The following is a 26,898-nucleotide window of genomic DNA, read 5'->3' as shown; positions in this document are numbered from 1 at the left end:
TCTCCCCAATTTCTCACTTCGGTCTGTCCTGCTTGTCCGGCTCTTTGGGTGGATCCTCCTGGCTCACTTCTCCCGATGGCCCTTCTCCACTGTTCTCTCTCCTCGTCCGGTCTTCCCTCTGCCTGCCTGTGGCTCGTGGCTGGTGGCTCTACCCATGGTCCAGAGTCTTCAGGATTCTCTGTGAAGAGATAACCAGGTGAGAACCACCCCGATTTTCTCGTGGGAGCCAGGTTGCCGGACTAGGCAGCTGGCAGCTCAGCACCTCCCCTTAAACTCCAGCCAATCCTGCCCTGTGCAGACCCTTAGGGATTCTCCTTCAGCATTGTGTCAGAGGGCAAAGGACGCAGAAGTCAAAGCACAGGGAGGAGGGGAGCCGGGCCGGGATCTTCTCGGTGGTAGGGAAGACCGCAGGGCCAGGTGGTGAGGAGGTGTGGCCGGGAGTGGGAGAGCGGAGGGCAGTGCCACCTGCTGAGGCTTGGGCCCTCCTGTCTCAGCCGCAGAGAAGCACCAAAATGACCGATGCCCAGATGGCCGATTTTGGGGCGGCAGCCCAGTTCCTCCGCAAGTCAGAGAAGGAGCGTCTGGAGGCCCAGACCCGGCCCTTCGACATCCGCACTGAGTGCTTCGTGCCCGACGACAAGGAGGAGTTTGTGAAGGCCAAGATCTTGTCCCGGGAGGGGGGCAAGGTCACTGCTGAGACAGAGAATGGCAAGGTGTGTGGGGCATAGTGCCAGGGAAAGGGAGAGAAGGTCTGGTGGGGGGTTGCGGGGGGGGCACCTGCCGTGAGAGCTGAGGGCTCTGGAGAAGAGCCAAAGCCCGCGGGAGGGCAGGACACGCCCCCTGAGGAAGCCGGCGCTTGGGTGAGAACTCTGACGTTTCTCAGATGGACCGAGCAGGTGTAATAGGGCACCACAGCAGGGATGCGTGCCCTTCGCCGCAGAGGATGCTGGGGTAGGGGTGGGGGGACCTCCACTGGTGTCGGCCTCAGGGAACCAGTGCGGTCCTGGAGATAAGGAAGACAGAGACACAGCATCAAGCAAAGTTCCCTCTTGAATGGGTATCCCTCCTCTCTGTGCCTCGGTTTCCTCTACGGATCAGCTCCCTCAAACCCACCTCACGCAAACCAAGAGCAAACTCTTGACCCAGATGAACACAAAAAGCAGGAATTCTTGAGCTGAGCGCTCAGTCCTGGGGTTGGTGACTAGCGCTCAGAAGTCTTCAGTACCTGCTTCCTCACGCGAGCCGTGAGAATGGCCACTGGTCACTAGCAGCAGCTCACAGCCTTTTGCCTTCAGACGTGCCGACTGAATGTTGGGTCCCAACAACAGGTCACAGCCTGTGGGGGCTTTGACTCTGGCCCAGCTCTGCCGCTGGCTCTCTACCACACTGGCAATTATTCTAGCTCCAGCTCCCTCCGCTGTCAAAAGCAATACTAGAACACCTGCCTGCAGGATCTGACGGCATCGAACCACACTGATGGTGACCAATGGGGAGGGGAGGGTTGGTGGGTGAGATGTTTTCCAGCAGGGCAAGGATTGCCCTGAGCAACTGAGGCCCACAACTACATCCCCAGGACTCAGGGTAAGGTGTGTGCGCAGACTGGAGAGCTGCCAGCCTCGCCAAGTTTGCCCCTAGATGCTTGAAGCAGGCACAGAAACGTGCTGCTCGTGGGCACAAGCCTTGGGGCCACTGGCAAGACACAGAGACCTAGGATGGGAGGGACAGTGAGCAGTAAGTTGTCTGGGGGAAAGCACTAGGGGGGAGCTATGGGGCAGGGCTTGGGCGCTGGCCAGAGAAGAGTTGGGGGAACGACGCCAGGTCCTGGCCCATGTTCTGGGAAGAGGTAGGTGGGTGAGGCTGGTGAGCACAGACGGGCGAGGGTCTTGGTGGGAGTGTGGTCATCCCCATCCATGCACCCTCCTCAGACTGTGACCGTGAAGGAGGACCAGGTGATGCAACAGAACCCGCCCAAGTTCGACAAGATCGAGGACATGGCCATGCTGACCTTCCTGCATGAGCCCGCCGTGCTCTACAACCTCAAGGAGCGCTACGCAGCCTGGATGATCTACGTGAGTGTGCGTGGCAGGACGCCAGCCCTGGATGGAGGCCAAAGCAGGCCAGGGCACGGGGCACCTGGGTGGCTCAGTTGTTAAGCATCTGCCTTCGTTCGGCTCGGCTCGGGTCATGATCCCACCGTTCTGGGATCGAGCCCCACATAGGGCTCCCTGCTCAGCGGGAAGCCTGCTTCTCCCTCTCCCACTCCCCCTGCTGGTGTCCCCTCTCTCACTGTGTCTCTCTCCGTTCAATATATAAATAAAATCTTAAAAAAAAAAATGTAGGCCAGGGCAACGCTCTCAAGGCGAGGGGGGTCAGGACTCTCTCAAGGGACGGAGCTCCCCTCTGCCCCCTTCCTACCCCTGGTCAGCTGCAGGAAGAGAGGAGCCAGCTAGGGTGACCAAGGACTCCCCTGCCTGTCACCACCTGCCCCAGCCTTCCCCCTCCAGACCCTCATGCCTGCGCTCTCTCCTGCTCCAGACCTACTCGGGCCTCTTCTGCGTCACCGTCAACCCCTACAAGTGGCTGCCGGTGTACAACGCCGAGGTCGTGGCCGCCTACCGGGGCAAGAAGAGGAGTGAGGCGCCGCCCCACATCTTCTCCATCTCCGACAACGCCTATCAGTACATGCTGACAGGTGAGTCTGGCAGCCCTGACCTGTGCCCCCTCAGCCTCGTCCCCGTGGACCTGACCCTGTTGCTTCTCCTCTTTTCTCTTCCAGATCGGGAGAACCAGTCCATCCTCATCACGTGAGCAAATGCCATCCATCCACATAGGGACTTGGTGGGGACCCAGGCTGATTCCTGGGGGTGCAGAGGGGAGGAAAGGTTTAAGGTTGTGATTGCAAGGAGTGCAGGGGAGCTGGGCTCTCAGATGGGGGTCAGGGTGACCTACAATGATATGCAAATTCTGCAGGGCCCTGGGCGCTGGTGGAGGAGGTTAGAAGGCTGGGGTTCTGAGAGAGGAGGGTGCAGTGAGCTGAACTCTGAATAGAGCACAGGGGAAATCTTGGATTCTGATGGGTCCCTCTTGCCTCAAGTGGAGAATCCGGTGCAGGGAAGACTGTGAACACCAAACGTGTCATCCAGTACTTTGCCAGCATCGCGGCCATAGGTGACCGTAGCAAGAAGGACAATGCCAGTGCAAACAAGGTATGGGGTGGGCCACAGGCTCAGCAGAGGGGACCTGGGGGCAGGCTGACCCAGGTGACCTCTAGCCTTGCCCTAGGGAACAGTGGGGACAGCACCACTGAGCCCAGAGCTCAAGACCTTCCTGGCAGGAGACACACACTCTGATGACTGAATACGGCCCTTTGGAGCCACAGACCCACCTGCAGTCCATCCGGCCCCACCCCCATTCCCCAGGACCAGAGCAACCCCCTGCCCTCCCCACTGCTGGAGGTGGACAGAAGATAAACGGGGTTCTGCTGCCTTCACAGGGCACCCTGGAGGACCAGATCATTCAGGCCAACCCCGCCCTGGAGGCCTTCGGCAACGCCAAGACCGTCCGGAACGACAACTCCTCCCGCTTCGTGAGTGCCTTTGACAGCTGCCAACTGGCCTCATTTGGCCTCGACAGGAAAAGGGGGTGCTGTTTTGTCCACAGTCACTACACCCAGTTGGCCATCCTGCGTTTGGCTTTGGGATATCAACAAGCGTGCACACACACACACACTCTCTCTCTCAAACCATCCTGACTCAGCCCGGCTCCCTGAGGTCTGAGAACTCAAGAAAAGAGACCCAGAGTCGCCATAGCTACTCCATAGCCAAATAATGGAGCTGATTTTTGTCACATTCTCGATTTTCCGAATGACTTTTTCCAAAGCTCTTCCACACTGGAAGTGGGAAGAGAGCATAGGTGCTGGAGCCAATTCCCAGCTTCCCACCTGCCCAGCAAGTCCCCACACCTCTCTAAGTCCCAGTTCCTTTATCTATGGAGCAGAGCAGTTTACTGAAAGGGTTAATGAGATCACAGCAGAGGTACAAACAGGAGGCATCGTATCTGTGTTCATTCCCGTGTTGTTGTTTCTGCTCAGGGATACCTAGTAATACAGAAATAGGCATCCTTTTCCCTGTCTTACTGATACTAAACTGGGACACCAAGTAGGTCATTAACATTTCCAGAATTATCCAGGGCTTTCTGGGTTGTGTTGAGGTCCAAGATCTTCATTCTGTCCCTTCTGGCCAGTTCCCTGACTCTTTCTCCCATCCACCTCCAGGGGAAATTCATCAGGATCCACTTTGGAGCCACTGGAAAGTTGGCTTCTGCAGACATAGAGACCTGTGAGTATGGCAGGGAGCCCTGCACACCCCTGTGTGTCCTCCGCCTCTGCCTTCTTTCCCAGCCGGGCCACCCTATCTCAGCATTCCCCCTCCATCTTCTTTCCTCTTCCCATGGCTCTCTTTTTTGCTATAAGAGCCTTTCTCCCTGATCTCCACCTTTTGCTGGACCGACTCTCTCCCCATGCTTACCTGCCTTCCTCCCTTCTCACTTCAGATCTCCTGGAGAAGTCCCGGGTGATCTTCCAGCTGAAGGCTGAGAGGAACTACCACATCTTCTACCAGATCCTGTCCAACAAGAAGCCAGAGCTGCTGGGTGAGCCTGCGCAATGCCTCGATGCCCCCCTGCCCTCCCCAGGCAGGGTGGGTGTCTTCCTTCTCCTCACCTGCCCCTGTTCACCTCCCTCCTCCTTCAGTCTGCTCAGGTCTTCTCTTCCTTCCCCATCTCAGATCTGCCTGTGTCTCCTCCTGCCTCCCTTCCTGCTTTTTCTTTGTCATATTTCTTCTCCTCCTCCTGGTTGTTTTTCCCCTTCTCCTCTTTGTGCCTCCCCTGCTCCCAGGTGTCACTCTCCCACTGTCCTCCCTCCCCAGTCCCTTGCCTACTTTTTCATGTCTTTTGGATTCTCTGCATGGTCCTTGCTGACTCTCCTCCTCTCTCCCTGCTCCTGGTCCTCTCCTCCATTGTCCCTGCCCCACCCCCACCATGCCCTTCTCCCAACCCTTCTCCACCCATCCCCTGCCCTCTCCCATCCCCTTGTCCCCTGCCCTGCTCCTTGCCTGGACAGACATGCTGCTGGTCACCAACAACCCCTACGACTACGCCTTCGTGTCTCAGGGAGAGGTGTCTGTGGCCTCCATCGACGACTCCGAGGAGCTCATGGCCACGGATGTGAGTGAGGAGGCAGCGTGAGAGCTCTCAAGGGGTCCTTGCACCACCAATTCAACCACCCTCCTTGCCTCTCTTGCTCTGTCTCAGAGCGCCTTTGACGTGCTGGGCTTCACTCCTGAGGAGAAAGCTGGAGTCTACAAGCTGACGGGCGCCATCATGCACTACGGGAACATGAAGTTCAAGCAGAAGCAGCGGGAGGAGCAGGCCGAGCCGGATGGCACCGAAGGTGCGGGCAGGGGTTGAAAAGGCCTGAGGTGCTGGGTGTCCGCCTGTCATGAGGAGAGCGTCCACTGGGAGCAGGGTCTCCCGTGCTGGGTCCACAAGTGGCACTTTTCAACAATTCTTGAAGAGCTAGGCTGACAACCTAGTTTATTAAGGTTGTTAGGACCATGATAGAGAAAGTGGGGGGGAAACCACAAGTATGAAAAGCACGTGGTCAGAGGGCAGTACCTCGTCCCAGGAGTAGGGCCCTCACACCACCCAGCCCTACCTCCAGGCTTTCTCCTCGTTGGAGCCTAGTCAGAGGCCACCCACTGTCCCCAGACAGGCTGGTTCCTGGGGACCTGAGGCCTGTGGGGTAGATGGGTGGGGTGAGAGCCAGAGAGAGGCAAGGAGGTCTGAGAGGCAGGCAGACAGAGAGGTCCCCCACAGTCCTGCCGACACTTCAACCCCAGCTGCACTGACCGGAAGTGATTTGGGGACGTCTCCTCCTGGGCCCAAGACTCATCCAAGCTCAGGAAAGCACAGACTCTGAGCCCTGCACATCTCGATCGTTACTGCAGTGTGTACATGGAGGGTGCCCAGCCCTTGCATGAGCCCCTTTCAGGCCCCGTGCCGGGTTCTGTTTGGGAGGGCCCGGGGTCAGGGTATAGCTTGGCATTAATATGTCACATACTTCGCTGGGCTTCAGTCTCTTCCTCAGTGAAATGGAACAGTCCTTTCTAGCTCACTCTGGGGCTGTTATAAGAATTCTTTGAGAAGGGGATGTCAAGGTGTGAACAGGACTAGATAAATGCCCAAAAACATTTCTCTTAGCCTACCTTCAAGGACCCCTTCTTTGTGTCAGAATGCCAAGCCTGGGTTTCATGATAGCGTGTCATCAGCTATCACAAAACTCTTGAAATTGAATCAAGAGTTTCCTCTTGATTTCCGCCAAATAGAGATTGTATGTTGGGTGGCACAGGTGGAGAGCTGGGGGGGCGGTGCCTAACATGCTGTTAGGAACCTTGATTTCAAGTTGGTCACCACGTGGATTAAGAGTGGAACAGGCCCAGTCCTGGATCAGATCCTGGGACGGGAGCAAAGGAGGCAGGGAGCAGAGCACATCTCCTCTGTCAGCCACAGTCCCTGCCCTGGAGACAGGAGAACGTGCTCACAGCAATGCTAGACAAGGGCCTGGACCAGGGACACCGAGCAGATGTTAAAGACAGAGGCGACAGGAAGTGCGAGGTGGTGGGAGGTTCTGGGCAGACTAGGAAGTCTAGGCTCCAGCCTGACTGCACACTGGCTACGTGCCCCTGGCAAGCCTCGTGCCCTTCCAGGCCTGGATTTGCAACTCTTTGGTGAGAGCCGTTGGACGCAATGCTTCAGAAAGGCTCTGGCCCTGGATCAGGAAAAGAGGGTCTGCCCAAAGTCCTTGCTTACCTCTTTCCTTCTCCACCAGATGCCGACAAGTCCGCCTACCTCATGGGGCTGAACTCAGCCGACCTGCTCAAGGGGCTGTGCCACCCTCGGGTGAAAGTGGGCAACGAGTACGTCACCAAGGGGCAGAGCGTACAGCAGGTGTACTACTCCATCGGGGCACTGGCCAAGGCCGTGTACGAGAAGATGTTCAACTGGATGGTGACACGGATCAATGCCACCCTGGAGACCAAGCAGCCACGCCAGTACTTCATAGGGGTCCTGGACATCGCCGGCTTCGAGATCTTCGACGTGAGTGGGGGGAGCCCAGGCACATATGCGCCTCACTCATTCGCACCTGTGACCATCGTGGCCAGTCGCGGGAAAGGCAGTGGGGCTCAGGGGTGGCAGACGCCTCGTCCCGTCTTCCAGGGGAGCTCCCCCTCCCTGGCCTGACGGGGGAGGGGACCAGCCACAACCCCGGCTGGGCTTGGGCGCGGGCCGGGCTGACCGCACCGGCTCCTCCAGCCCCTGCCCGGCTGACCCGCTCCGCCCCCACCCCTGCAGTTCAACAGCTTTGAGCAGCTGTGCATCAACTTCACCAATGAGAAGCTGCAGCAGTTCTTCAACCACCACATGTTCGTGCTGGAGCAGGAGGAGTACAAGAAGGAGGGCATCGAGTGGGAGTTCATCGACTTTGGCATGGACCTGCAGGCCTGCATCGACCTCATCGAGAAGGTGCGGCCTCCCCCGGCTGCCTGGCGTCCCAGACAGAGTGGCAGCATGGTCCCTTCTACAGCCGAGAAACTAGAGTCCCCAGAATCCCCAGCCTCTCTCAGATCCATCTTCTAGCCGCTGTGAAGTCACCAGCGTACATGGGATGAGCCCCGTTCTCCTCTCCCGGGACGTAAGACCTTGTCCTGTATGGCGGTCACCTCCCAGAGTCTGAAGAAGGAGATGTAGTGAGAGAACTCCTGGCCCGCTGACAGCCCATGAGAAGCGTCGTCCATGGAAAGATCCTAGGCTGACACTAGAGACATTTGGCTTCCCACCCTCTTCCTGATAGCTGAGAAGGAGCCTGTCTTCAGCCCCTCTTGTCCATAGACTCAGAGAAGACAAGAACGGAGCTGGTGTGAGGTTCCCAGTGCTCGCTTTGCATTTTGCTAGTACGGACCAGAGCCCGGAATAACTACCCTCGCCCAGCCAGCCAGTGCCCTTCAGAAAGCAGGATCTTCCCAGAAGCTCTGGGTGGTTTTGCAGGATGCTGCTCTCCCAGAGATCTCAGAATCCCCTGGAAATTACATAGAAAAGTGTGTGTGTGTGTGTGTGCACACATACACACGTGTTTACATGCATTTTTCCCGGAAGGCATCTTAAGTTTAATCAAATTGTCATTAGGATTCCCGCCCCAAGAAAGGTCAAGAGCCACCATACTCTCTGAAGAGCAGAATGGACCCCTCTCACCATCCCACCATATAGGCAGAGGTCTGGCCTGCCCCATAGTCTGGCACTTCTGACACACACCTGTTCCTGGGGCAAGGAGGCTTCCAAGAAGAAGGGACTTGCTGCAGGGCCTTGGGGACCTGGCAGGGCAGCTGGGAGCACAGGGCGCTTCACGAGGTCCACTGAGGCAGAAAGAGGTTATAGGCCAGATCTGAATAGAATTGGATTTAGGTTAATTCTGAGAATATCAGGTTCCTATGTTGGGACAAGAGGTGCTTGCACAGACACTCTATAGCCTGCCAGCTCTACTGGGCTGTAGTTTTTCCTCTGGCAGGTGTGGGACTCTGGCAACCAGGGAGGGCGCGCAGTGATGCTCTCTCTACTTTCCCTCTCTGCTCTCAGCCCATGGGCATCATGTCCATCCTGGAGGAGGAGTGCATGTTCCCCAAGGCCACTGACATGACCTTCAAGGCCAAGCTGTATGACAACCACCTGGGCAAGTCCAACAACTTCCAGAAGCCACGCAACATCAAGGGGAAGCCGGAAGCCCACTTCTCCCTGATCCACTATGCCGGCACCGTGGACTACAACATCCTGGGCTGGCTGGAGAAGAACAAGGACCCGCTCAACGAGACGGTGGTGGGCTTGTACCAGAAGTCCTCGCTCAAGCTCATGGCCACGCTCTTCTCCTCCTATGCTTCTGCTGATGTCGGTAAGAGGGCAGCCCCTGCACTGGGCCAGAGCAATTCTGAAGTTGCCAGGGGCCAGGGTCCCACTGCTTCAAAGCACAGGACTCTCGAGGCAGAAGGGAGCCCACAGGCCATGGGATGGGGGTCAGGAGATCTCACAGCAGTCGTTCTGCAGCTGATCTGTAGAAGGGCCATTTTCCACTTGGTGTGATGGATATTGGTGTACGTGTCGAGTGTCTCCTCAAGACTGTGAACAACCGGAGGTGAGTGAGGGTGGCGCACGCACCACTGCCCTGGGCCCAGCATAGACCACTGAACATCTGGTAGCACAGGTGAGTGTCCCGTTCAGAGAAGGAAGAGAAAGGGTGTGGCTTGGGACGAGGAGGAAGAACTGCAAGAAGGAAGGTAGACCGTGGAAAGAGGCAAGCACGAAGGGGGGGAGAGCACTCATACTATTACGCTATCTCAGCACCTACTCTGGGGCAAGCAAGCTTGCCTAACCTCCTTCCCAGCTTTTAGGGGCAATTACTGTTCTCCTCGTGGGAACACTGAGACGTGGAGAATCACTCTGTGAAGTCACACCGCTAGTGAGAGGCAGAGCCCTGCCCCTGCCTGAGGGTTCCTCCGCTTTCAGACTCTGGCTCCTCACCCCTTCTCTTGTTATTAGGGGACAGCGGGAAAGGCAAAGGAGGCAAGAAAAAGGGCTCATCCTTTCAGACAGTGTCAGCCCTCCACCGGGTAAGAAGGGCCCAGAGATGCTAGGGGGGCCTGAGGTGGGCAGGCCCGACCCTGTGGCTGTGTCGCCCTAATCTGCTTCTCTGAGTCTGGGGAGGAAAGAAGCTGCCGAGTGGTCATTTGGGGCACGAATGTTCTCCACAAGCCTGAACTCACATCCTAACTTATGTGACAACTCTTGGTCCCTGGGAGAATTCTGGAGACAGGTTGTCAGGGGCCCAGGGCTCAGGGACCAAAAAGATGGTCCCTGTGGCTCCTGACTCCCCACTCTCATCCACCCCCAGGAGAATCTGAATAAGCTTATGACCAACCTGAGGACCACGCATCCTCACTTCGTGCGCTGCATCATCCCCAACGAACGGAAGGCTCCAGGTGAGTGATGCGGAAGGGTCTAGTCTGGGGAGGGCGCTTGGCATCCGCTTGCCCTGAGGCTGACATCGTCTCCTCTTCTCCTCTCCTCCTGCTGCAGGAGTAATGGACAACCCCCTGGTCATGCACCAGCTGCGCTGTAACGGGGTGCTGGAGGGCATCCGCATCTGCAGGAAGGGCTTCCCCAACCGCATCCTCTACGGGGACTTCCGGCAGAGGTGGGTACAGGGAACAGGGGGAGCCCGCGCAGACTTGGTGGGGAGGGGAGTCCCCAGGTGGCCCCGAATGCTGTGGGCAGAGCAGATCGGTGCAGAACGTGGGTGACTCGGGGCACCTGTCTCTCCAGATACCGCATCCTGAATCCAGCAGCCATCCCCGAGGGCCAGTTCATTGACAGCAGGAAAGGGGCAGAGAAGCTTCTGGGCTCCCTGGACATTGACCACAACCAGTACAAGTTTGGCCACACCAAGGTGGGTCTAGAGCTCCCCGGGGTGGAGCTGCGGAACGTGCAGCCACCTTGAGCGGAGCAGCTGGGAGTTTGGAAAGCAGGCCTCCGATTTCTGGCTTCCTGTATTAACCCAAGGGCTGGGACCCAGGCCTCCTTTCTGTCTTGTTTTTCATATTTCACGTTGAAGTCTAGGATAGATGGGTGATGGCTCCCCTGGGAGCCTCCTACCCTCTTCCTCCACCCCGGCTACCCATCTCTGAGGCTGCAGCCCTCTTGCCTGCAGGTGTTCTTCAAGGCGGGGCTGCTGGGGCTGCTGGAGGAGTTGCGGGACGAGAGGCTGAGCCGCATCATCACCCGCATCCAGGCCCAAGCCCGGGGCCTGCTCATGCGCATTGAGTTCAAGAAGATGGTGGAGCGCAGGTGAGGCGAGGTAAAGGGCGAGGCTCTCCCAGACATGTAAAAGGCAGACAAGCAGAGCTAACTGGTGTGACTCAGAGACCTGAGTTCAAATCCTGGCTTCACCACTTACTAGCTGGCTTGAGCAAGTGACTTTACCACGCGGGGTCTCATTCTGAATTCTTCTAAAAAAGAAAAATCCGCGTAAAGAATGAGAAACCATTTAAAACACTAGCTTGACAAAAATCAAGAAGTTTGACCCACGGCTTACAAGTATGTAAATTAGCACAACCCTCCTGGAAAGCAATTTATCGTTATCTTTTAAGATGGACAATTGCAGGGTCTCCTGGCTGGCTCAGTCCATAGAGACACAGCTCTTGATCTCGAGGTCATGAATTTGAGCCCCATTTTGGGCATAGAGATCCCCCCCAAAAAAAGATGGACAATTGTATACCTTCCAATTCCACTCCCAAGTCATTCCCACAGAAACTCCTGCATACGTACAGCATGAGACGAAGAAGAATCTTCATAGCAGCGTTGGCCAAAATAGCAAAGATCTGGAAACAACTCCAATTTCCATCTCCAGGGGGATGGGTAAATAATAGTACAGTTGTTCAGTGGAATATTATAAAGCAATGAAAGGAGGGACTTACAACCACATGGTACAATATGTTTGAACCTCAAAAGCATATTGCTGAGTGAGCAAAAGCAAGTCACCGAAGGATACCTATAGTGTAATGCAATTTTATAAAACTCAGAGATAATAAAAAATAGTGACATACTGTTTAAAGAGACTGGGTGGCTCAGTCACTTAAACATCTGCCTTTGGCTCAGGTCATGATCCCAGGGTCCTGGGATCGAGCCCCACATCCAGCTCCCTGCTCAGTGGGGAGTCTGCTTCTCCCTCTCCCTCTGCTGCTCCCCCTGCTTGTGCTCTCTTTCTCTGTCAAATAAATAAATAAAATCTTAAAAAAAAAAGACATACACATATATGGTTAAAGTATGTTTTGAAAAAGTAAGGAAATGAAAAACACAAGATTCAGGGTCGTGACTGCTTCTGCTAGGGGGACCAGGAAAGGGGATGAGGAGAAGCACACAGGAAGAGCCAACACTGGCAATGCTCTAGCTGCTGTTTGAAGGATTGATAGGCTCATGAATCGTCATTTTGTTTCATGCTTCATAACTTACATATATACTATAGATATTCTTACATGTGAAATATAATTTTTTTAACATATCTGAGGTTCTTATAGGATTAGAAACACTGAACTTAGTGGACACTCAAAGAGTGGTGTAGCTTTCATTACTACTGACGCCCCAGTAGGGAAGACATAAACTGCCCTTTCATTGCATTAATTAATAAATATTTATTGAGCACTTCCACGTTCAGTGTGATAATGTTGGAGTGAGGGTGCGTATCAAGGTAACAAGACAGGGCTCCTGCCCTCAGGCGCCCATGAGCTTGTTTAGAGGGGCTGGGAGCCGAGTGCAGTTGGGCCCGTGCTCTGGAAGGACTCTTTCAGAGTGCCTCTTCCTGCCTCCGTGCTTCCTTGCCAGGGATGCCCTGCTGGTAATCCAGTGGAACATCCGGGCCTTCATGGGGGTCAAGAACTGGCCGTGGATGAAGCTCTACTTCAAGATCAAGCCCCTGCTCAAGAGCGCGGAGACAGAGAAGGAGATGGCCACCATGAAGGAGGAGTTTGCGCGCCTCAAAGAGGCGCTGGAGAAGTCGGAGGCTCGCCGCAAGGAGCTGGAGGAGAAGATGGTGTCCCTGCTGCAGGAGAAGAACGACCTCCAGCTCCAAGTGCAGGCGGTGAGGCCACACGATGATCTCTTCATTCCTCCCCTGGATTATAGCCCATCTCGTCCCCAGGAACTAAGATGCTGGATCTCTTCTCACTTTAATCACCAACTCTCCTCTCTGTCCTCTTCTCCCAGGAACAAGACAACCTCAATGACGCAGAGGAGCGCTGCGACCAGCTGATCAAGAACAAGATCCAGCTGGAGGCCAAGGTGAAGGAGATGAACGAGAGGCTGGAGGACGAGGAGGAGACGAATGCGGAGCTCACTGCCAAGAAGCGCAAGCTGGAGGACGAGTGCTCTGAGCTCAAGAAGGACATCGATGACCTGGAGCTGACGCTGGCCAAGGTGGAGAAGGAGAAGCATGCAACAGAGAACAAGGTGAGGGCAGCTCCTTCTGGCCCCAGCCCAGGTCTTCTCAGGATTCCTAGACCACGGTGTGGTCCTGGTCCTTGGCACTGGACATCCCCATAGATGTCTCCAGGCCAATGACCTCTGACCCTAAAGGAGATGGGGTTCTTGGTCGACAGGTGAAGAACCTGACAGAGGAGATGGCTGGGCTAGATGAGATCATCGCCAAGCTGACCAAGGAGAAGAAGGCTCTGCAAGAGGCCCACCAGCAGGCCCTAGATGACCTTCAGGCTGAGGAGGACAAGGTCAACACACTGACCAAGTCTAAGGTCAAGCTGGAGCAGCAGGTGGACGATGTGAGTAGTAAGAGCCATGCTCTGTCTCTCTCAGGTCAGGATTTTGCAGGCAACATCAATGGCCAAGGGGTTCCTGATACCTAAACCAACTTCTATGACCCCTGGGGCCTCTGGGCTCTCTGCAGTTCCTCACTAGGCTGGGGTTCAGAATTTTTTGTACTTGCAGGGATTTCTCTGATGGTTTGCCCTCCAATCTCACTGGGCTTTGAGTTTAGAAGGAAGCAGAAGAGCCTACACTGTGGATCTCAGGTTTTCTACACCTTGTTTATTATCTTCTTCCCACCAGCTGGAGGGATCCCTGGAGCAGGAGAAGAAGGTGCGCATGGACCTCGAGCGAGCAAAGCGGAAGCTGGAGGGCGACTTGAAGCTGACCCAGGAGAGCATCATGGACCTGGAGAATGACAAGCTGCAGCTGGAAGAAAAGATCAAGAAGTAGGAGCCTGGGTTGGCCAGGGAGGGCTAGTGGAGATGTCTGGCCTGAGGGTTAGAGCACAGGGTGCTGCACCCCCACTGGCCATGACCGTCCTGGGCACAGTGTGAATGAGGAGGTCAAACGACCCTCCTGCATTCACCCTCTGGGCAGGGGGGAGGGGACTGGTCCTGGCATGCCATGGCAAGAGAAGAGAATGGGTACAGAGGAAGGAAGACCACCTGTCACTCACCCCCCCCACTTCTCCTCCAGGAAAGAGTTTGACATTAATCAGCAGAACAGTAAGATTGAGGACGAACAGGCACTGGCCCTTCAGCTGCAGAAGAAACTGAAGGAGAATCAGGTGAAGTTCTTTGCGGTGCAGCCAATGGGGAGCTCAGTGGTGAGGAGCTGAGGATGCAGGAGCTGCTTAGAGTTCTAGACAGTATCTAGAACTCCAGGCAGCCTTGGAGACCCCACCAGCCCTCACCCGGCACTGGGGAACACTGGCCTTCACCCATTAAAGCAACGATGTCTTATTTTAGCAGGCTTTTTGGGGGAGGCAAACAAGCCTACTAAAAGGGCTGTCTTGCTGACCTGCGCCCTGCCTCGTGGGTATTTTGCTCCAGTGCAAATGACAGGGCTCGATTCTCGTCTCACCCTTCCTCTGGTACTTTTCCCCTCTGCGTGGGGGTGCGAAGGGCCTTCACAGAGCCCCTCCCTATGGGGTGCTCTGATCATACTCTTCCCAGGTACTGATCCCATGATAGGCAGTCAACTCCTACAACCCTGAGCAAGTCGCTTCCTGTTGCCGAGCCTCCAATTCTCTTCTCATCCGTGAAATGAGATAATAACACTTGCCTTACAGAGGACCAGGGAGATAATGCTTCTAAAACCTCTTTGTCAGCTAGCAGTCAGCCAGCCACTAACAAAAAGGTGTTCTTTTGTTTTCTCCATGGCCTTCTCATCCCTCTCCAGGCGGAGAATAAATTAATAGCCACAGTCTCCCTTACTTTTAGTGCACCCCTGAATTTTTTTTTTTTTTTAAGATTTTATTTATTTATTCGACAGAGAGAGAGACAGCCAGCGAGAGAGGGAACACAAGCAGGGAGAGTGGGAGAGGAAGAAGCAGGCTCCTAGCGGAGGAGCCTGATGTGGGGCTCGATCCCAGAACGCCGGGATCACGCCCTGAGCTGAAGGCAGATGCTTAACAACTGCGCCACCCAGGCGCCCCAATGCACCCCTGAATTTTAATGAGCTTTTCGTCCTGTGTTTGTCAGAAGAGCCCTGGAAGCAAGGAAGGCAGGCACTGCCACCCCCATCTTATAGTTATGGAAGCTGCATGGCCAGGTCTGGACAGAGTGGCCCCAAGGACAACAGGCATCAGCTCTTGGGGGCAGGGCCTTAGCCTCTGATTTGCTGGTCAGACAGTGGCTGTTGGAGACAGCTCACCCCCCGCCCCGCCCCGCCAGCATTCCGGTCTACAAGTGATGCATGGACACAGCTCCACTCATGTGGGGAGCCGCTCAGGGGCTGGCCTGCCTTTGGTGATAATTTGCCCTCCCATTTCCCAGACTACTCCTCTGGGTTTTAGCGAGAATATGAGGACATCCTCCAGGTTCTCCTGTTTGGGTCAAGACAGACTCTTTGGCTCTTAGATCCTCAACAACAGTGCTGTTATCCTCACCAGGTCTTGGCAACAGGCTGTGGCTCCTCCTTCTTCCTGCCCAAGGTCTCCCGCACAGCCCCGCCTTCTTCATCCTGGGAGCAGAGGCATGGTGGGCCTCTCTCTCCTGCTCCCCGGACCCACCCACACACATCCCGTTAATACAACCACAAGCACCGATGCAGGGATCCCACTGATCGATGCTCCCCTTTGCTCCTGGCTGGTCAGGGAACAGACCAAAATGACAGATGGGACATTTTCCCAATTTAGTCAAGGCCAAGGCTAAGGCCAAAAAATGAGGTAGGGGCATGATGATGATAAGGGCAACCTGCTAGTACTCCCCTGGCCTGGAAGGGAATAGTCAAGGTGGAACAGAGCCCAGACATAAATAAGGCAAGCCCTAGAAAGCGAAGAATATGGTTGCCTGGACTTTGTGTTGAACTTAGAAGATTACAAAAGTTTTGATTGTCTTAAGGCATATTGTTGCAAATATTTGTAAGATACAAGCGTGGGCTTTCCTGCCTTACATTTAGCAGAGCAGAGCCTAGTGAACCTGCGGAATCTTTGAGATTCAAGATCTCACAGGATCTCCAAATCCCCATCAGAACATAGATTGTCAGGATTGAGGGCTGCAGATTCTCAGACTGGGTCGAAACGCCTTGAGGGTTCAGCTTCGGCCAAATTGCTGTTGATGGCCTATACATTCCAGAATGTCTAGCAGCACCCCTGGCTCCACCCACTAGATGGCAAGCAAACGTGGGTACAGACCTCACCAGCTATTCCTTTTGGCACAAAACTTTCCCTAGTTAAGACCGATTGCTCTAGAGGGACATGAATGTTCTAGAGCTCTGGGGTGGGGGCTCCGATGGGCGGCTCCGGGCAGTGGGTCTGAGCCCTCCGTGTCCCCGGCCAGGCTCGCATCGAGGAGCTGGAGGAGGAGCTGGAGGCCGAGCGCACCGCCAGGGCCAAGGTGGAGAAGCTGCGCTCAGACCTGTCCCGGGAGCTGGAGGAGATCAGCGAGAGGCTGGAGGAGGCCGGAGGGGCCACGTCCGTGCAGATCGAGATGAACAAGAAGCGCGAGGCCGAGTTCCAGAAGATGAGGCGGGACCTGGAGGAGGCCACGCTGCAGCACGAGGCCACGGCGGCGGCCCTGCGCAAGAAGCACGCGGACAGCGTGGCCGAGCTGAGCGAGCAGATCGACAACCTGCAGCGCGTGAAGCAGAAGCTGGAGAAGGAGAAGAGCGAGTTCAAGCTGGAGCTGGACGATGTCACCTCCAACATGGAGCAGATCATCAAGGCCAAGGTGGGCCGCCTGCTCACCTTCCTCTCCCCCTTATCCCCCACAGCGGCCTTCCTTCCACGTTCTCGGCCCTGTCTTCCCATTGTCACTCCTGCATCACCCTTTGCTCTCTGTCTTGCTCTCTCCCTCACCCTCCCTGCCTCCACCCACAGCTCCTCACCTTCCCTCCTTTATTTCACGCACCCCCTTCAGACTGCGCCCTCCACACCTATCCGTTTCACCCCCCTACACCCTGTGCTCTCCCCACCTTGACCCTCCCTTCCTTTGTCCACCCAGCCCCTTCTCCATGATCAATTGTCCCTTTATGCCTGAAGGCAAACCTGGAGAAGGTGTCCCGGACACTGGAGGACCAAGCCAATGAGTACCGCGCAAAGCTGGAAGAGACCCAACGCTCCCTCAATGACCTCGCTACCCAGCGAGCCAAGCTGCAGACCGAGAATGGTGGGTGCCCCTAACCGGCCCTGCGCCAGCCCTAGGGTCAGGCACCAGTTGCCGCCTTCCACAGCCCACAGACTCTCTCTTGTTCCCACCTCCAGGTGAGCTGTCCCGGCAGCTGGATGAGAAGGAAGCCCTGATCTCCCAGCTGACCCGAGGCAAGCTCTCCTACACCCAGCAGCTGGAGGACCTCAAGAGGCAGCTGGAGGAGGAAGGCAAGGTGAGGCCCAGCTAGGGGACAGTGGGACAGGCTTGATGGCAGCCCTGGGTAAATTACATCAACACCAGGGATGGAGCCCGGAGGCTGGAGAGAAGCCTCTGTCTGTGGTGGAAAGGCCCCCCAGTCTAGTTTCCTCTATCCTCCAGCTAAGCCACGCCTGAACATCATCGAATGCTTCTTTCCTTATTTGCAAGGGGTGGGGTGGGCAAGCTGGAAAGCTACTCCGAGATGCTGAGATTCCACACCAGCCTTCACCCCGAAGGAGCAAGGCTGGGCTTGTTTGAAGTTCATGCATCTGAAAAGGATCTAGAGAATGATGGGGGGGGCATTCCCTTCTCACCTTCCTCGGAGATAAGCACTCCTCCCAGTGCCCGCCCCCCGCAGGCGAAGAACGCGCTGGCCCACGCGCTGCAGTCAGCCCGGCATGACTGTGACCTGCTGCGGGAGCAGTACGAGGAGGAGACGGAGGCCAAGGCCGAGCTGCAGCGCGTCCTGTCCAAGGCCAACTCGGAGGTGGCCCAGTGGAGGACCAAGTACGAGACGGACGCCATCCAGAGGACCGAGGAGCTCGAGGAGGCCAAGTGAGTCCCGGGCGGCCCGCCACCCTGATTCTAAAGGCGGAAGGAGCAGGAGGACCTGGGGTGGGGGCAGGCCGAGCGGGCACGGGAAGGAGACCTGAAGAGGGTGGGAGAAGTCGGGGTGGGGTTAATCGACGTGCTTGAAAGGGAGCCTGGATCCTGGCCTCTGAGTGAAGCTTGCTGGCCCTGACTTACTTCCTGTGACGCACGAGCTTTTGGCTCGGGTTATACCTGGCGCTCGCGTATAAGACGAGCAAAAAGCTTGTTGGTCAGAGGAGCTTCCATCGATCAGCCTGGTGCGGGGAGGGCTGGAGGCCGCCACGTGCCCCTACACACGGGGGGACGCTCTGGTCCACCTGCCTGCAGGCTTGGGTCCCTCGAGGCTGGGGCGTGGGCCTGAAGGGCTGCTCCGGGTCCCAAGGAGGTGTGCGGGGGGGTGGATGGGGTCACCTGGTCTGGGGAGGAGGGGGTTCCCGCTGTTCCCAGGTAGAGTCACACACACACTAACCGCCCCGGGCAGGAAGAAGCTGGCCCAGAGGCTGCAGGACGCCGAGGAGGCTGTGGAGGCCGTCAATGCCAAGTGCTCTTCGCTAGAGAAGACCAAGCACCGGCTGCAGAACGAGATCGAGGACCTGATGGTGGACGTGGAGCGCTCCAACGCAGCCGCCGCGGCCCTGGACAAGAAGCAGAGGAACTTCGACAAGGTGGGCCTGGGCTGGAGGCCTCCACCAGGGGCACAGCAGGGAGGCCAGCATCACCATGAAGCCAGGGACCTCCTCCTGGGGGGCCGGGGAGGAGGCTGAGCCCCGCCGAGGGGCCTGGGGGGGGGGGCTGGGGCTAGGGGCTGCGCAGTGAGCCGGGTCCCCACAGATCCTGGCCGAGTGGAAGCAGAAGTATGAGGAGTCGCAGTCGGAGCTGGAGTCCTCGCAGAAGGAGGCGCGCTCCCTCAGCACAGAGCTCTTCAAGCTCAAGAACGCCTATGAGGAGTCCCTGGAGCATCTGGAGACCTTCAAGCGGGAGAACAAGAACCTTCAGGGTGCGCTGGGGCCTGAGAGGCCAGGGAGGGGCTGGGGGCAGGGAGGGCCACACTGGCGCAGGGAGAGCTCAGGCTTTGAGCTTTCTGGCCCTCTGACCCCCAGAGGAGATCTCCGACCTGACCGAGCAGCTGGGAGAAGGAGGGAAGAATGCACACGAGCTGGAGAAGGTCCGCAAGCAGCTGGAGGTGGAGAAACTGGAACTGCAGTCAGCCCTGGAGGAGGCTGAGGTGAGCCTGGCTCTGCCTGCACCCCTACCTCGTACCCTCTCCTACCCACTCCCTCTTGTCTCTGACTCCCCACTCTCCTTCACCCCGGGGGGTGACACTGACCCTAAGACAAAATTTGTGAGCTCCTTTTTCTCAGTCTACCCACTAACCCATGACTGCCTCCAAAGCCAAGGTCTGCACCAGGGAAAACATCACAGTTTGGTCACAGGCCAAAAGGTTGTGTTTCCTACCATGTTTATAAAGTTGAAATACGGTCATCGTAATAACCCGTCAGACAGTAGGTGGGAGTGTGGGCTTCAGACTCACACAGATCTGAGGATGAAACTTGGCTTCAGGACCTCCACTTTGTCACTGGGCAAGTTTCTTAACCTCTTCTTATTTCTAATGGAATTAATTGTACATACCCATAAGATTTTATGCATGATTGTTACTAAGATTAAATGAGGTCAAAAACTTAAGCACATAATTCGTATTTGCTATTGTTACTGTTCATTTTTAGAGAACCTAGGGAGAGCCCTGAGTTTGGGGGCTTCTTTTTTCACTGAAGGGTAAGTGACCCAGGAAACAAAAATAAAGTTTGCATATGTGGTTATAAAAACCTCCCCCTTTTCCATGATACTTAGAAGGTCAGGATTATGCGGTGTAAGCACTAGACCGTCCTGGCAGGTGGGAGGTCCAAGTCCTTTCCTTGACAGAGGAAGCCCGGGGCATCCTGGGAGCCAGGTCCCACCTCCTGCGCCTTCTCGCAGACCTTCCTTTCCAAGCTGTAGTCCTGGCTGATACCCTGTGTCTACTTGGCCTCCCTCCCCACCTCGCCCCGTGCCCTGACAGTGGGTCTGGGACCCTCTCTCCCCACCCCCTGCCAGGCCTCCCTGGAGCACGAGGAGGGCAAGATCCTGCGCGCCCAGCTGGAGTTCAACCAGATCAAGGCGGAGATCGAGCGCAAGCTGGCGGAGAAGGACGAGGAGATGGAGCAGGCCAAGCGCAACCACCTGCGGGTGGTGGACTCGCTGCAGACCTCGCTGGACGCGGAGACACGCAGCCGCAACGAGGCCCTGCGGGTGAAGAAGAAGATGGAGGGCGACCTCAACGAGATGGAGATCCAGCTCAGCCACGCCAACCGCATGGCCGCGGAGGCCCAGAAGCAAGTCAAGGGTCTGCAGAGCTTGCTGAAGGTACGGGGACGCTCCCGAGGCGGGACGTCGCCGCACGCGCACGCGCAGTGCGCACTGGCGTCCACGCGGCCGCGCTGGGCGGTGGCGCGGGCAGCGGGCTCCTCCCGGCTCCTGCAGGGACTTCCCGACCCCCTCCTGATGCTCCCCGCCGGCAGCCGGCCTCGCCCCGCGGCCGCCTGATGGGCCCCGGCCAACCCCTGTGGCGTGCCCGCCCTCCCGGTCTGCAGGACACCCAGATCCAGCTGGACGACGCGGTGCGCGCCAACGACGACCTGAAGGAGAACATCGCCATCGTGGAGCGGCGCAACAGCCTGCTGCAGGCCGAGCTGGAGGAGCTGCGGGCCGTGGTGGAGCAGACCGAGCGCTCCCGGAAGCTGGCGGAGCAGGAGCTGATCGAGACCAGCGAGCGGGTGCAGCTGCTGCACTCCCAGGTGAGCGGCCCGGGCCACACGGAGATTGCCACCGAGGGGCAGTCCGGCAGGCCTCCGGCAGCTCTGAACCGGAGGCCCTGAGTGAGGGATGGCCAACGACTTCATCTCCTGGGCCACCCCTGCTCTGCTGGTCCTGGCTGCCGGAAGCAGTCCCTTGAGCAGGGGGCCTGCATTTCAGAGCTAATGGTGCCGTGATTGGTTGGGGGTGTCCAGCAAAGTCACCAATCTGGGAGTCGTGCAATGCTTGCTGGAATTTGGCATCCCTGATCTAGAGGACAGCCTCCAGCTGGCTCTGTCAAGACGAGATCTGGGGAGTTTAAAGGAGCACAAATGCATCCACATGCAAACTAAATTCTCGATGGAACGCCATTGTTCCGCAGTCCCATACGCCCTGTCACCAGCTGTTCTCCGCAATGAATTTTTTGTGGCCATCGCACGGCAGGGTCCCGTGGGGCGCTCTTCTGTAATCTAGTACGTGTGGGAATGACATCATGCACTGACCCCTCCCGTCCTCCCTACTCCACAACATTCTTTCTGAAACTCTAATCATTTCCAGGATATCGTCCTGGTAAAAAAAGTTGTTCCCATTTTCCTTGGACTGTTTTCATGCTCCTGAATAGACACGTTACTAAAGAGTCAGAAGTAGAACTGCAGACTTTTTGCTGCTTGAAGTCTTTCTTCCGAGCTGAGTAATTTTAGATGTAACATCTAGTACATATCTGTTTTCATAGGAAAAAGAAAAGCAGATACAAAACATGGAATGTAAAGTAACAAAGATACAACAGATAAACAAGGAATAAACAAAAGCAAGACATTTCTTTTAGAATGACTAGTTTTGGGTGGCGCCTAGGTGGCACAGTCCATTAAGCCTCCCACTCTTGGTTTGTGGCTCAGGTCATGATCTTGGGGTCGTGGGATCGAGCCTCATGTTGGGCTCTGCGCGCAGCATGGGGTCAGCTTGAGATTCTCTCTCCCTCTCCCTCTGCCGCTGCCACTCATGCGCTCTCTCAAATAAATAAATCTTTAAAACTAAATAATGAAAAATAAATTAAAAATGACTACTTTTAGTTTTCTGTGGATAAACGTGGAGAATCTAGTAACAAAGGATATATTGGATGGTTTTCTCTACCTGTATCTAGAACACCAGCCTCATCAGCCAGAAGAAGAAGATGGAGTCAGACCTGTCCCAGCTGCAGACAGAAGTGGAAGAGGCGGTGCAGGAGTGCAGGAACGCCGAGGAGAAGGCCAAGAAGGCCATCACCGACGTGAGTGCGCGCTCCCCTCTGCCCCCACCGCAGACGTGAGCAAGGGCCCTAGGTCCCGGCTAGGCCCCCGCGCCCTGAGCTGACTTGCACAGAAACAAACGCTGGATCAGGAAAACGGTGACCCTCGAGGGACAAGGGGCCCTGGGCCCCATTCTTTTAGACCCGTCTTCTGTGCCCAGGCTGCCATGATGGCGGAGGAGCTGAAGAAGGAGCAGGACACCAGCGCGCACCTGGAGCGCATGAAGAAGAACATGGAGCAGACCATCAAGGACCTCCAGCACCGGCTGGATGAGGCCGAGCAGATCGCCCTCAAGGGCGGCAAGAAGCAGCTGCAGAAGCTGGAGGCCCGGGTGCGGGAGCTGGAGAACGAGCTGGAGGCCGAGCAGAAGCGCAACGTGGAGTCGGTCAAGGGCATGAGGAAGAGTGAGCGTCGCATCAAGGAGCTGACCTACCAGGTGCGGGCATGGTGGCCGCTCTGGGGGGCAGTCAAGAGTGGATGTGAACTCGCTTCCCCTGCCCCCCTTCCCGGCCCACACGGGCCCCACGCACAGCCACTGTCCGGGAATGCCAGTCAACCCCCTGGCACCGACTTCTTGAGAAGCTGTCTTTAGATTAATTTTCTTTCACATTCCCTTGAGTCCGTTTGGCTTGAGTCCATGATTTTTTCTAGCGAGTGGAGAACCTGCCTCTACTTCCTGAAAGCTCTTTTAACCAGCATTTCCTCGGGTTTTTTTTTAAGAACCCAAAGTGCCATGAAGGCTTTAGGACAGTCCGCAGAATCCTTCTACCGGCCCAAGAGGGAAGGACATAGTATGGAACTTTCTGGATAAAAGTCAGAGATGGGAAAAGACTCAGACCTTCTATGGAACTTGTGGGACGACAGATAGATGGCCTTAGATAAGGATGATCCCAAAATGTTCTAAGACCTGCACCTTTGTAGCTCAGAGCTTTTGGCCTTGACCTGTTATTTTCACAGTGCGCCTGGGAAGGAAGGACAGAGAAACGGGGTATTGGTCCATTTGACAGCTGGATATGAGGCACGAGAAAGAGATACAGCTGGAGAACAGCAGGTGTATCGTGTTCCTAAGTGGGGGTGGCACCCTAGCACATACAATGACGATGACATAGACATGATCAGGTGACATTAGAGCCAATGATCCTGGTGCCCAAATCTGCCCAGTACGATATATATAGGATAGGTTAGAATGGTCTATGACAGTTCCCCCTTCATCCTGTGTTCCTCGTTGGTCCTCTCAACTCACTCTAACACCACTGGCCGAGAGCGTCTGTGGTTCTCCAAGCTGGGGCTGGAACAGCCTCAATGCCTCCAGCTTATCAGATGAAGGAATTCCATTTGGTTCTGGGCCCCTTGCCCCACTTCCAGCTCTAGGGCCACAGCCCTCTTTGCTTTTTAGATCCGGACTGAGGACCTTTGACCAGAAGTGGAGGCAGAGGTGGAATCCACCACGCCCCTCCTTTTTTTTTTTTTAAGGTTTTATTTATTTATTGGACAGAGAGAGAGACAGCCAGCGAGAGAGGGAACACAAGCAGGGGGAGCGGGAGAGAAAGAAGCAGGCTCATAGCGGAAGAGCCTGATGTGGGGCTCGATCCTGTAACGCCAGGATCACGCCCTGAGCCAAAGGCAGACGCTTAACCGCTGTGCCACGCAGGAGCCCCAACCACGCCCCTCAGGAGGACAGAAAGAACCTGCTGCGGCTGCAGGACCTGGTGGACAAGCTGCAGCTGAAGGTCAAGGCCTACAAGCGCCAGGCCGAGGAGGCGGTGAGTTCATGGTCTTCTCCACTCTGTCAACATACCTCCCAGGTGTGGGAACCAACGGGCGTCGGCCCCGGCACAGGGACTAGCCGTTTCACGTGTCCCGCGTGCTCAGAGCTGGGTCAGGCGCTCTGAGCGAGCAAAAGCGATGCCTACAAACTGCTTAGGACCCCTACACCAGCAGACCGGAGAGAAGGCAGTGGAGCCGCTAAGCAGGGCCCCCGAGCCACACAGCGCCGAAGGCTAGAAGGTGGCTGTGGAATCGTGGACCTGACCGTAGGGCGCAGGACTGGGTGGGCAGAAATGTGTGAAAGTAAGGTGTCGATGAGCACACATGTGCAGAAACCCCAGAGCCGGGAGTATCTGTCAGCATCAGCGCTGGGCAGGGGCTGTGAGGCTGGATTCTGAATGGGAGAGGACCAGACAGCACATAAATCATCTCGGGCAGTGGGTGGCCAGGCAGGATTCTGAGTGCTGGGCGAGCTGAGGAGGGTGCCAGCCAGGAGCAGGATACTCTTGGCAAGGCCGTCGCAGGAACATAGTTGAGGGGCGAGAGCACTGAGCTCCTGGCTCAGGGACAGGGAATCCCTCCGACTGGGAGGCTGGGAATTTCCACGCCGCCCCCCCCCTCCTGCCTCTCACCTCATCCTCCCATCCCTGAACCCCCGCAGGAGGAACAGGCCAACACCAACCTGTCCAAGTTCCGGAAGGTGCAGCACGAGCTGGATGAGGCCGAGGAGCGGGCGGACATCGCCGAGTCCCAGGTCAACAAGCTGCGGGCCAAGAGCCGGGACATCGGCGCCAAGGTGGGTCCCTCCGCTGGGCCTCACTGGTCGCCCCATGTCAGCACGTCCACCAGCATCAGTGCCCCTCAGAATGGGCCCTCCTTACCCTATATTGTGACAGACCTGGGGGTCCCACAGCACCCCTACCTGAGAATCCCCTTCCTGGTTGAGCAGCGCATACGGACTGGAGCCCTTGAAGAAAGCCCAGTCCCACTCCCTAAACTACAAGGAGCCCTGTGAGACCCAAGATCCCTGAGGCCAGAACCTCTCCCTCTAAAGGCCTCCCCTTTAGGCCCCTGAAAGCCCTGGAGATTCCTCCCCACACCCTTCCTCCCTCTTGCCAGCTGCCACCTCACACCTTTTATTCCTTTCTCAGCAAAAACTGCATGAGGAGGAGTGACACGCCTCAGGAACCTCACTCTTGCCAACCTGCAATAAACATGAACGCCAGACTCTGCCTGCGCCCTGTCCTTCCCGCCGCCGCCAGCCAGGGGCTGTCCTAAAGCTCCCGGGAGGAGGGAGGCCCTGCCCCTGTGTCAGAGCCGTGGGAGCCAGGGCATCCCACATCCACAGAGGAGGCAGCCGAGGCCCAGAGAGGTGAGGTGTCCTCCCTGAGCCCTGGTCAGAAGGAGAGAAAACAAAGGTACCAGAAGGGTGAGCCAATTCCCTGTGCCGAGACACAGAATTTTAGTGTCAAAGCTGAAGCCCCCCTCCTCCCACCCCGGCTCTGGGCCGCAGGGGGTAAAGGTGTTCTGTTCCCTCCCAGCTGAATTTCCCTCTGATACCAGGAGAGGCTCAAGGCTCACTGGGGGTGGAGGTTTATAAAGGGGTTGGCACAGGTCCCATTCTGGCCAGCCCCTTACGAGTAACTCACAGGGAGCCCCAGCCCGGTCGGTGGTGGCCCAGGTCTGACCTCAGCCTCTGTGGTCAGCACCTCACCGAGAGGGGATCCTGAGACCGTGGGGCCGGCCGACACTGAGCCCGAATCAACAGGCAGTGTGGACCAAAGCCGAGCACTGCTCGTTTCTTTCTGGCCTCTCACACGGGCGCAGGTGGGCACAGGTGTATGGGCCGGTACACACCTTAGATCATACTTCCACTCTCTCTGAGCTCCCACCAGGGACAGTCTAGCCCAGGTCATACAGCTGCCCAGGGGACAGGGCTGGTCCTGGCCTCATTCTGCTCCAAGCAAATCCCTGCCGCCTGCTGGGCTTTATAGCCCAGGTTCTCCTAACCACTCCTTCTCATCCCTTCACCTGGCGTCTCATCTCCCAAACTGCCCTGGCTGAGCCCCGGCTATGCCTCCTCTAAAGCCTTGACCCCACCTCCCCCAAGGGTGGCCAGTCAGTGCTGAGAATGGACTATGCATAGAGCCCTGAGAATGGGAGCAGAAACCCAGAGAGACACAAAATCCAGCTGGTTCTAGCCCTGGAGAGGCTGCCAGTCCTGGTGAGGAGCCAGGACATGAGGACAGGAAAGTTGGAGAAGTCAGGCCGAGACAGACCCATGATTATCACCAAGGGGAGCAGAGCCGCTCTACTGGAGATCCAGGGTTCAGGCAGGGCTTGGGGGCTGGGGCCTGCCTCTGGAAGGAGTGCTTCCAGAAAGAGAGGAAGGTATTTCAGAGCAGGAGCAAACCAGCGTTAGAGGGCTAGCAAGCCAGCTTGTATGAGCCACTGAGTTAGGCCATGTGGGTGGGCAGGGTCATCCCGGCTGCCCTGGACCATCATGGGTCAGGCAAGGCTGATTCCTGGGCTGTGGCCATATCTGCTCTCCAAACAACCCCAGCCAAACCCTCCCACAGCATTCGCTGTGGGCAGTCATGACTGCCCTTCACTAGGCTGTCTCCTTCCCAGGCTGTGAGTGCCCAAGGACAGGCCCACCTGTCACCTCTGAATCCCTGCAGCCCAGCACAGGGTCCACACACAGGAGACGCTCAGGAAATGTTCGCTGAGGCACTGGCAAGCTAGGAGACCGGACCCACTGGTGGAGGGAGCTGGAGATGAGGCTGGGCCATTTCTTTGAGTTACTGGGAGCTCAGTACCGTATCCCAATCACCTGTACAGATGTTAGGCAAGCTAGGTTCTAGTCCCAGCTCTGTCACAAGTGAAGAGGTCACTTTCTGTAACTGGGCTTGTTTTTTCTTTGTGAAATGAGTGCATTG

The 26,898-nt window shown here is 56.5% G+C and overlaps 1 protein-coding gene across 1 annotated transcript; it reads left to right on the top strand.

Moving 5' to 3' along the window:
- The first annotated feature begins 512 nt into the window (after nt 1-512).
- On the top strand, nt 513-25,134 carry MYH6 (myosin heavy chain 6). The gene is made up of 37 exons (XM_040620754.1): nt 513-713; nt 1,926-2,069; nt 2,536-2,692; nt 2,777-2,804; nt 3,095-3,206; nt 3,494-3,586; nt 4,274-4,337; nt 4,552-4,650; nt 5,120-5,223; nt 5,311-5,449; nt 6,887-7,155; nt 7,411-7,581; nt 8,689-8,998; nt 9,643-9,713; nt 9,995-10,082; nt 10,180-10,297; nt 10,426-10,549; nt 10,811-10,947; nt 12,481-12,736; nt 12,862-13,104; nt 13,254-13,430; nt 13,717-13,862; nt 14,113-14,203; nt 16,419-16,808; nt 17,120-17,246; nt 17,342-17,460; nt 17,845-18,041; nt 18,559-18,742; nt 18,909-19,074; nt 19,178-19,302; nt 20,169-20,477; nt 20,705-20,908; nt 22,048-22,173; nt 22,353-22,634; nt 23,866-23,955; nt 24,621-24,755; nt 25,111-25,134. The coding sequence occupies exons 1-37, from the start codon at nt 513-515 to the stop codon at nt 25,132-25,134; spliced, it is 5,820 nt and encodes a 1,939-aa protein (XP_040476688.1).
- The last annotated feature ends 1,764 nt before the right edge of the window (nt 25,135-26,898 follow it).

The sequence above is a fragment of the Ursus maritimus genome, unplaced genomic scaffold (genome assembly GCF_017311325.1).
Source record: "Ursus maritimus isolate PB19 unplaced genomic scaffold, ASM1731132v1 scaffold_36, whole genome shotgun sequence".
In the NCBI taxonomy this organism is placed as follows: Eukaryota; Metazoa; Chordata; class Mammalia; order Carnivora; family Ursidae; genus Ursus; species Ursus maritimus.
Note: the sequence above shows the minus strand (reverse complement) of the source record. Positions and strands in the feature narration are given on the sequence as shown.